This window comes from Bubalus bubalis, chromosome 9 (genome assembly GCF_019923935.1).
Source record: "Bubalus bubalis isolate 160015118507 breed Murrah chromosome 9, NDDB_SH_1, whole genome shotgun sequence".
Lineage (NCBI taxonomy): Eukaryota > Metazoa > Chordata > Mammalia > Artiodactyla > Bovidae > Bubalus > Bubalus bubalis.
In genome coordinates, this window is record NC_059165.1 from 63699493 (window position 1) to 63709936 (window position 10444).

A 10444-nucleotide genomic window follows, 5' to 3' on the forward strand; every position below is an offset into this window, starting at 1 on the left:
TTATCGTTTTAAGATCTTTAGCTTTTCCTACAGCATCGTGGTACCTAACTTTTTGAAAAGCATCATTTCTGAGGAATGATACTTCCTGGGACAAGGTAACATAGTCTTCGCCAAGTGACTCAGTTTGAGATATATGTATACATACACATTTTTTTTTCAATGTCAAGTGACCCAAACTTACAGAGAAAAAGTGGGCATTGGTATCAGTTTGATGTCAGGGTTTTCCCATGTTTGTGGCTTTAAATACAATGTGATCTGAAGGCATTTGAAGTCATTTGAAGACTAAGCTCCAGCTCTGTGTCAAGATGCTCCTGGCTGTGGTCCTTGCCTCTGCCCTGTTCCTCTGCTCTTCAGCCAGCCAGGGGTGTTTCACTTTGACAGGGATCAGGAATGTTGTGTACCTCATCGACAACCTGCAGGTAAGATGCAGAGGTGGGGCGCCAGTGGGAAAGGCAGCAATTGAAAATTTAAGTGAAATATATGAGGATGAAAAACACGCCACTCTTCACGAGTTCTTGTTTCTCTACTTTCTAGAAAGACACGTCTTCAAAATGCAGCTGCAGCACCAATGTAAGTAGATGCTCTTAAGAACTTTCCAGACGGATTTTAATATTTACATCTGGGATCTTCACATCTGAAATTTCTCTTTTGCAGGCGACTGATTGTTTGTGTCTGCCCATTTCCTCTGTAAGTATAGTAAAAGTGAATTATCTTGATCTTGTTTTTTCTTAAGCTTTTAAGTCAAAATTGTTCTATTTGATGTATGTTAAGTAAGAAAGTGTGACTTCATTACAATCATTACAGATTAGTAACAATTTTGAAAACCTTTCAAAATCTTGAAATTCTATACTGTATACATTTCTTTGCATTTAGTCTCCTTGAGAAGTCTGAACACTTTTCAATAAAAAGAATCTTGAATGTGTTTTGAGATGAGTGGCCATGTACACAAACTGGGACTGAGAATGGAATAAATGATGTAGTTCATAGAGCATTATTTTCTAATGCATTTGCTGGTAACGCCAGGGTTGCAAAACAATGTAGATAAGGCGACAGCCCTTTGTCCTTCCTCTGGCCTCAGCTATCCATATGCTCTGTCCTCTCCCTCTGTCTGTCCCTCCCTGCTTCTCTCCTTCCCTCCCTGTCCTTCCCTTTAGCTGATTTATAGTGGCTATGGCAAGGTTTGAAGGCTGCCCTCCGGAAGGATAGGGCATCTGAGATTGCGGGTGGGGGGAAGTAAAAGGGGTTTCCGGGGAGGAAACCTTCTGGGGAGGAACCACACATTCATGACCTAGCCCATCCCCTGGGTTTGTAATCCACAGTTTTCGCTACTGCGGAAACAATGGCGGTGGTGGTTTCATTGCTATGTCGTGCCCAACACTTGTGATGCCGTGGATGCAAGGCTCCTTTGTCCATGCGATTCTCCAGGCAAGAATACTGGAGTGGGTTGCCATTTCCCTGTCCAGGGGATCTTCCCAACCCAGGGATCGAACTTGCATCTCTTGGATTGGCAGGCGGATTCTTTACCACTGAGCCACCTGGGAAGCCCAAGTTTAGATTACATTGGTTAAATTAAAATCACCTCTAAAAGCATTCTCTTTGTGATTCCTACTCAAAGATGCCTCTGGGTGTTTCTTTTCCTAACTCCCTGTTATTTACCAGGGCAACTGCTCCACAGCATGCTTCCAAGAGGGCTTGTCACAGATGAGCAGCTCCACAGTGAACACGAGATTCCACCTAATTGTCAACCAGGTGAAGAAAATAGTCGTAACCCTCAAGAACAACAAGTGTGGAGTAAGTGTGTTTTTATCTGTGATGTGCTCTGGTTAGTTATTCCTGTGAGAATGTCAATGCCAACTCCACCTGAATGGGAAAGGGTGATAAGGTTGGAACTGGTAGTTCAGGGTTGATTAGAGACATCTAAGAAACTTATTCAGAACAAGAGAATTAATGTGAGCTCTGCCTGGATGCCACGGAATCCCAGAGTCAGACACAGCTGAGCAACTGAACTGAACGAAACTGCCCGGATGACTCATCGTTCCATCTCATTTTAAAAAACACTCACCTCTCTGTTGGCTTTTACTTCTCTCCATCTCTTGAATAATGAAAGAATCTAGCCACATTGTAATTAGAAGCTAAATCTTGAGAATCAGGGCTATAGCCCATACCATTCTAAATTATCCTAGAGATTCAGTTAGCTGAGTAGACGATGTGACCTGTGAGTTACAGGTTTTCTTTCCACTGAACTGGGAGGTGTTTAAAGGCAGACACATCCACATCCAGGTGGAAGCTTGTCACGTGCCCTGAATGCCTGTGTATATATATATACCCTAGACCCTGGAGGAAAGGGCAGCAGGTAAACTATTTCATTACTATTGCTACGAGGGCCCCTCCTCACTCAGTTACTGGATTGCAGAGGCTTCTGCCATCAACAGCATGCAGTTCTAAGTGCTTCATTTATACTGTTTCAGTGAATACCTACCTGAATGACAACTGTCAGACTTACACCCTAAGCTGTGAAGGAGGAAACTGACGCTCAGTGAGGTTAACTGATTTGCCCAAGGCTACATGTTTAACAAATGGCAGTGTTGAGATTTGAACTCTGGTCTATAAAACAGCCAAATCCTGTTCTTAGTCATTGTGCTATAAAACAACCTTGGAAGGACAACCAAACAGGACAATAACAAAATTTTAAGCCTCAAAGTATCTCAAGAAGACATCCTCTAATAAGATTTAGGACCCCTTGATAAGGGTGTGCGTGTGTGTGTGTGTGTGTGTGCGTGTGTGTGGCAAGCAGGCACCTGAAATCCTACCACAAAGTCAAGCACCCATGCTACCTACACAAAATATTAGCCCTGGAGCCTCATTCATTTGCTCCTTACCTCAAGCCCCCTTACTGCCTGCACACCCTCCATTCCCAATGACCACCCTCTCCTGCTCACCAGGCTCTAGGCAGGGCAGTTTCTGGGGTTGCTGGGCTCCAGACTGTTTTAGTCACTCTGCCTTTGTCAACTTTTATCCCCACAGTCTTTTGCCTGTGAACAGCCATGCAACCGAACCACAACAGGCAATACGCTGACATTTCTGAAGGCTCTGCTGGAAAGTTTCCAGAATGACAGGATGAGAGGCAAAGCATGAAGCTGAAATGTTATTTATTCTATTTATTGAATTTAGAAAGCCTCCTCTTTAAGTTGTTGTAATTTAAAAAATCAAATAAGCCATGTTAAAATCAGCTGTAATAATTTGTTTAAAATTTTATGTCTTTATTTTGGAATAAATAGATACGGGAAAAAAGCTCAATCTGGTCTGCAGGTGCTTATTTGTTCCTTGATGCTCAGAACAAAGAAAGCTACTGCTGCTACTGCTAAGTCACTTCAGTCGTGTCCGACTCTGTGCGACCCCAGAGACAGCAGCCCACCAGGCTCCCCCGTCCCTGGGACTCTCCAGGCAAGAACACTGGAGTGGGTTGCCATTTCCTTCTCCAATGCGTGAAAGTGAAAAGTGAAAGGGAAGTCGCTCAGTCGTGTCCGACTCTTAGCGACCCCATGGACTGCAGCCTACCAGGCTCCTCCATCCATGGGATTTTCCAGGCAAGAGTACTGGAGTGGGATGCCATTGCCTTCTCTGAAAGAAAGGTACAAGCTCTGTCAATGAGCTGATGGGTCAAGTGAAAGTGAGAAGTGTTGATCGCTCAGTTGTGTCTAACTCTTTGTGACCCCATGGACTGTAGCCCACCAGGCTCCTCTGTCCATGGAACTCCTCAGGCAAGAATACTGGAGTGGGTAGCCATTACCTTCTCCAAGGGATCTTCCTGACTCAGGGATCGAACCCAGGTCTCCTGAATTGCAGGCAGATTCTTTACTGTCTGAGCCACCAGGGAAGCCCCTGATGGATCAAATACTCCTGTAATAATTGTAAGGCTTATTCCCTGAAAAAAAACTTGAAGCTTCATGAACTGTGTCTGGGGTTGTTAGGAAGGGTACATGGGAGTGGGCAGACAGTCTGAGGGTGTTGTAGGGGAGGCCAAAGGCAGACCTGAGGTACGCTATCTATGGGTTCTGTTGGAGGGATGTTCAGGGCACTGCCAAGGCATTTGGGGTCCTGAAAAGCCAACTATGTATCTGAAATGGGAGAAGGCAGCAGTTTGGTCAGGCCAGGAGATGAAGGATACACAAGAATGTGGGCATGTGTGTTTGTAAGAGAGGAAAGCCCTTGACCATTCTGAAGAAGCAGATGATCTGGGTCAGAGCAGAAAGTAGATAAACCCTGGGATCAATACAGTCATCCACTCCCCTGAAGGACCCTCAGTTAGCTCCCACTTCTGCCAGATGCAGTGCCAAGCTGGGGTGCAGAGCTTCATTGGGGTATATCAAAGGAATTTTTGAACTAGGTTGTCTGGCTGCCATGATGTGACTGTAGCTATCTGTTAATTTTATGTGTCAGCTTGACCAGGCCTGGCATGCCCAGATATTTGACTAAACACTATTCTGAGTTTATGAGGGTGTTTCTGGATGAGGTGAGCACCTGAATTGGTAGATCGGATTAAGCGAATGCTCTCCTAGTGTGGGTGGGCCCCATCCAATCCACTGAGGGCCTGAAGAGAACAAAAAGGAAAGGTAAGAAGAACTCATACTCTGCCCGACAGCTTGAGCTGGGACACTGGTCTCCTAATACTCAGACCAGGACTCACACCACCAGCTCCCCGGCTTCTCAGGCCTTTGACTTGGATTAGAACTACACCACCAGCTTCCTGGTCCTCTAACCTGGAGAGTGCAGAGAGGGGAACTCCTCAGCCTCCATAATTGCATTAGCCAATTCCTTATAATAAAGCTGTCTATCTGCCTGTCTGTCTATCCATCCATCTACCTATCCATCAATCCTACTGGTTCTATTTCTCTAGGGAACTCTGACTATTAAACCATCCATCTCCTGCCTGCCAATGCAGGAGATGTTAAAAAAGTGAGGGTTCCATCCCTAGGTCAGGAAGATCCCTTGGAGGAGGGCATGGCAACCCACTCCAGTATTCTTGCCTGGAGAATCCCATGGACAGAGGAGCCTGGTGGGCTACGGTCCATAGGGTTGCAAAGAGTCAGGCATGACTGAAGCAACTTAGCATGCACACACCTTAATACTCAACCTGCCCCCCCTTCCATATCAGTACTTCTGATTCTGGTTTCTATGCCACAGTGCTCACCACTTTCTAGGATGCTTTCTCATGTACTAATTCATCATGATCACTGTTTATTGTCCTGAGGACAGAGAACTTTGTGTTGCTCACGTTTGTGTCCCAAATGCCTATCTTGGGCCTGTACTGCTTGTGCCCTGGAGGAGGTGCTCTATAAATATTGACTGAATGGATGAAAGGCCTTTAAGGTGAAAAGCAAAGTACAAAGTTGTATGTGGACAGGGAATGTGCCCACCTGTAGAAGGAATGGTACCCAGAGCATACTATACAAGCTCAGAAAGGTGAATTCCCTTCAGACACCCCCAGGAGGGCCGACAGCATGGGATTCACATGACCTGGCCCCTTGCAGGTGGTGGGGGGGTGGGCAGCTGGCCAGCAGCCCTCCTGCTTGGCCTCCCTGGCTCTGTGTGACAGGCAGGAAGGAGGCAGGGTGAAGTGTCTTGGGGTTGGGGTGGTGTGGCAATCAGGATGGCTTTCTCCCCACTGCCTGATGGCTCAGAGGCTTGGGAAGATCTTAGAGGAATCTACTTAGGGCAGTATTTTTCTAGGTACTGGCAAAAAATTAAAATGGTTTCTTTTTCTTATGAGTCTAGACCATCCTTCAGTATTTCTGATGTCAATAATACTTAAAGCTCAGAGCAGCAAGAGCCAGGATTCCTCAAAGGGATTTGCTCAAAGGAATTTCCATCAGTTATAGTGTCAAGCAATATCCAACATGACCTGCACAACAAACAGGCCTTGGCCAGAGATGAGGTTCCCTAATGGTGTGGGCAGCGTGGTCCCCGTAGCCGTCCAGCATGGTTAGCGATGGGGTTGGCGTGGATTTCTCCCTCCACCTGCATCCAAGCCCCTCCCGCACAGGGAAAGAGGAGGAGTTTTAGCACAGGGGGCCAAGTCAAGGGAGCTTTTTATTGTTAGTGAGTCCGTGGGAACATCCAATCACAGCTATGTTAGTCTTGGTTTTGACACAGACAAGCTTCTCAGTGATGAATTCTGTGCTGTGTTTGTCAAAGGGCAACAAGTTGGATCTCTAAGTCCAGAGGCTTTCAGTTCAGTGCTTTAAACCTGGTCCTCCCTCAGCACCAAATGCCATCAGGCATGTTGCAGGGGACACGTACCTCCATACAGATGACAGTCACAATCTGTCGACCCTGAGAAACGGAAAACTTCATGTGGCAGGGGTGGGGCACAGGCTTCCTCGGGATCTTCCACAACCTTAGAATTTGGGCTCCAGCTACGACTGTTTTTACGTGCATCTCCCAGCAAATCCTCTATGATTTCCTCCCAGAGACTCAAAGGCTGACCCCTACTGGCCCCAGGGCTCTGCCTCTTGGCGCCCAGCTCCCAGCACTGGAGGCTGCCCTGCCGGCTGTGCTGAGGGCACGGTTCAGCTTTGGCTGCTGTGTGGGCTCCCCACCTGGCCCCGTGGAATCCCACAGAAAAGGCGCCGTGAAAAAGGCCTATCAAACAATATACTTACTATTGTGTTTTAATATGACTCATGTAATATTAAGCCCTTACTCTCTATGGTCCTTATTGCAAAATTCAGACTTGAATTGAAGAAAGCAGGGAAAACCACTAGAACACTCATGCATGACCTAAATCAAATCCCTTATAATTATACAGGGGAAGTGACAAATAGATCCAAGGGATTAGATCTGATAGAATGCCTGAAGAACTATGGATGAAGGTTTGTAACACTGTACAGAAGGTGGTGAACAAAACCATCCCCAAGAAGAAGAAATGCAAAAGGGCAAAACGGTTGTCTGAGGAGGCCTTACAAATAGCTGAGAAAAGAAGAGAAACAAAAGGCAAAGGAAAAAAGGAAAGATATATCCATCTGAATGGGATAAGGCACTCTCCCATTCCACTCCAATACTCACTCCAATGGCAACCCACTCCAATACTGGGAGTTCCATGGAAACTGGAAAATTCCACGGATGGAGGAGCCTGGTAGGCTATAGTTCATGGGGTTGCAAAGAGTCGGACACGACTGAGCGACTTCACTTTCTTTCTTTCTACAGTTCCTTTTGGAGAAGGAGATGGCAACCCACTCCAGTGTTCTTGCCTGGAGAATCCCATGGGCAGAGGGGCCTGATGGGCTATAGTCTTTGGGGTTGCAAAGAGTCGGACACAACTAAGCAACTACACACACACACACACACATCCATCTGAATGCAGAGTTCCAAAGAAGAGCAAGGAAAGATAAGAAAGCCTTCCTCAGTGATCAATGCAAAGTAATAGAGGAAAACAGAATGGGAAAGACTAGAGATCTCTTCAAGAAAATTAGATACCAAGGGAACATGTCATGCAAAGACAGGCACAATAAAGAACAGAAACGGTGTGGACCTAACTGAAGTGGAAGATATTAAGAAGAGGTGGCAAGAATACACAGAAGAACTGTACAAACAAATATGCTCATGACCCAGATAACCACAATGGTGTGATCATTCACATAGAGCCAGACATCCTGAAATGTGAAGTCAAGTGGGCCTTAGGAAGCATCACTATGAACAAAGCTAGTGGAGGTGATGGAATTCCAGTTGAGCTATTTCAAATCCTAAAAGATGATGGTGTGAAAGTGCTGCACTCAATATGCCAGCAAATTTGGAAAACTCAGCAGTGGCCACAGGACTGGAAAAGGTCAGTTTTCATTCCAATCCTAAAAAAAGGCAATGCCAAAGAATGTTTAAACTACCTCACAATTGCACTCATCTCATACACTAGCAAAGTAATGCTCAAAATTCTCCAAGCCAGGCTTCAACAGTATGTGAACCAAGAACTTCCAGATGTTCAAGTTGGATTTAGAAAAGCAGAGGAACCAGAGATCAAATTTCCAATATCCGTTGGATCACAGAAAAAAGCAAGAGAATTCCAGAAAAACATCTACTTCTGTTTTATTGACTACATCAAAGCCTTTGACTGCGTGGATCACAAGAAACTGTGGAAAATTCTTAAAGAGATGGGAATACCAGACCAACTTACCTCTCTCCTGAGAAATCTGTACACAGGTCAAGAAGCAACAGTTAGAACTGGACATAGAACAATGGACTGGTTCAAAATTGGGAAAGGAGTACTTCAAGGCTGTATGTTGTCATTCTGCTTATTTAATTTATATGCAGAGTACATCATGTGAAATGCCAGGCTGGATGAATCACAAGCTGGAATCAAGATTGCTAGGAGAGATATCAATAACTTCAGATATGCAGATGACACCACCCTTATGGCAGAAAGCAAAGAGAAACTAAAGAGCCTTGTGATGAAGGTGAAAGAGGAGAGTGAAAAAGCTGGCTTAAAACTCAATATTCAAAGAACTGAGATCATGGCATTTGGTCTCATCACTTCATGGCAAATAGATGGGGAAAAAATGGAAACAGTGATGGACTTTGTTTTCTTATGCTCCAAAATCACCGTGGATGATGACTGAAGCCATGAAATTAAAAGATGCATGCTTCTTGGAGGAAAATCTATGACAAATTTAGACAACATATTAAAAAGCAGAGACATTACTTTGCTCTAAAAGGTCCATATAGTCAAAGCTACGGTTTTTCCAGTAGTCATGTATGGATGTAAGAGTTGGACCATAAAGAAAGCTGAGAACCAAAGAATTGATGCTTTTGAACTGCGGTGTTGGAGGAGACTCTTGAGAGTCCCTTGGACTGCAAGGAGATCCAACCAGTCAATCCCAAAGGAAATCAGTCTTGAATATTCTTTGGAAGGACTGATGCTGAAGCTGAAGCTCCAATACTTTGGCCGCCTGATGTGAAGAACTGACTCATTGGAAAAGACATTGATGCTGGGAGAGATTGAAGGCAGGAGGAGAAGGGGATGACAGAGGATGAGATGGTTGGATGATATCGTTAACTTGATGGACATGTGTTTGACCAAGCTCTGGGAGTTAGTGATGGACAGGGAAGCCTAGCATGCTGCAGTCCATGGAGTTTCAAAGAGTCCAACATGACTGAGCAACTGAACTGAACTGAACTGTATGGACTAGACTCCTGGTGGCTCAGATGGTAAAGAAGCCCAAGGAACATGGGAGACCTGGATTTGATCCCTGGGTTGACAAGATCCTCTGGAGAAGGGCATGGCAATCCACTCCAGTATTCTTGCCTTGGAGAATCCCCATGGACAGAGGAGCCTGGAGGGCAACAGTCAAGTCAGACACGATGGAGCGACTAACACTTTCTTCCTTCTTTCTGTATGTGCTAAGCATGTATTATCTCATTTGTGTTACTTGCTCCATCACATCTGACTCTTTGTGACCTCATGGACTCTATAGCCTGCCAGGTTTCTCTGTCCATTAGGATTCTCTAGGCAAGAATAATGGAGTGAGTTGCCATTCCCTTCTCTAGGAAATGTTCCCAACCCAGGGATCGAACCTGGGTCTTCCACATTGCAGGCAGATTAAAGAATCTGTAAAGACATCTGAGCATTTAATCTCCTAGTAAACAGCAGGAGACAGGTATTATTATTTCTGTTTTGCAGATGAGGAAATCAAAGCTCAAAAAGGTTAAATGACCTTCCCAAGGTCCCATGGGTTCTGAGATTCAGAGTAATGATCCAGCCCTAGTTGTCTCTGATTCCAAACGCTTTGCTCTCTGCATTCTGCTCATTTCTTACACTGTGTAGATCAAGTTTCTATCTTGTGCTTCCTCTGATGACAGCCCAACAGTAAAACAGATTCATGATAATATGGGTCTACATTCTATTATCCAAAAACCTGGGGGCCAGAGGGTTTTCCGAATTCAAACTATTTAGCCTTTTAGAAAGAGACTATGCTGTTCACACGCCATATATTACACAACATCCAAACAGAGCCTGGGGTAGGATGCTGTAATTAAACACATTAATATTCTGCAAAACACACAGAGCCATCACCAAGGCAGTCAGGCTTGGCAGCCAAATGAGTCTCAATGAATCTTGGACTGTTTGGATTTCAGAAATGTGATAAGGGATTTGTGGGTGTTTCTTTAGCTCTGACCCCACTTACAGAAACTGGGGAACACTCTCTCAGGCTCCTCTCTGGGCTTTGCTGGGGCACCTCCAGGAGGGTCAGAGACCTCGGTAGCTCCCCGGACGGCCCACCACGAGGCATCCAGGTCACGGCAGCAGGGCCTCCCCCTCTGCTCACCTCTCCATCCATCTGGGTTTTCTGAATGACTGGTCCCAGACACAGAGCTGTGTCGTGTTACACAATGAGGTTTACAGCCTGCAGCCTCGGAAGCCACCTCCTCAGCAACACTCACCTCACACGGGGAT

The 10444-nt window shown here is 45.4% G+C and overlaps 1 protein-coding gene across 1 annotated transcript; it reads left to right on the forward strand.

The window, feature by feature from the left end:
- On the forward strand, positions 1 to 3199 carry IL9 (interleukin 9). Its single transcript, XM_044948671.2, has 5 exons — positions 1 to 419; positions 535 to 570; positions 655 to 687; positions 1660 to 1791; positions 3025 to 3199. Exons 1-5 carry the CDS (start codon positions 306 to 308, stop codon positions 3133 to 3135), a joined length of 426 nt encoding a protein of 141 aa, XP_044804606.1. The 5' UTR covers positions 1 to 305; the 3' UTR covers positions 3136 to 3199.
- The last annotated feature ends 7245 nt before the right edge of the window (positions 3200 to 10444 follow it).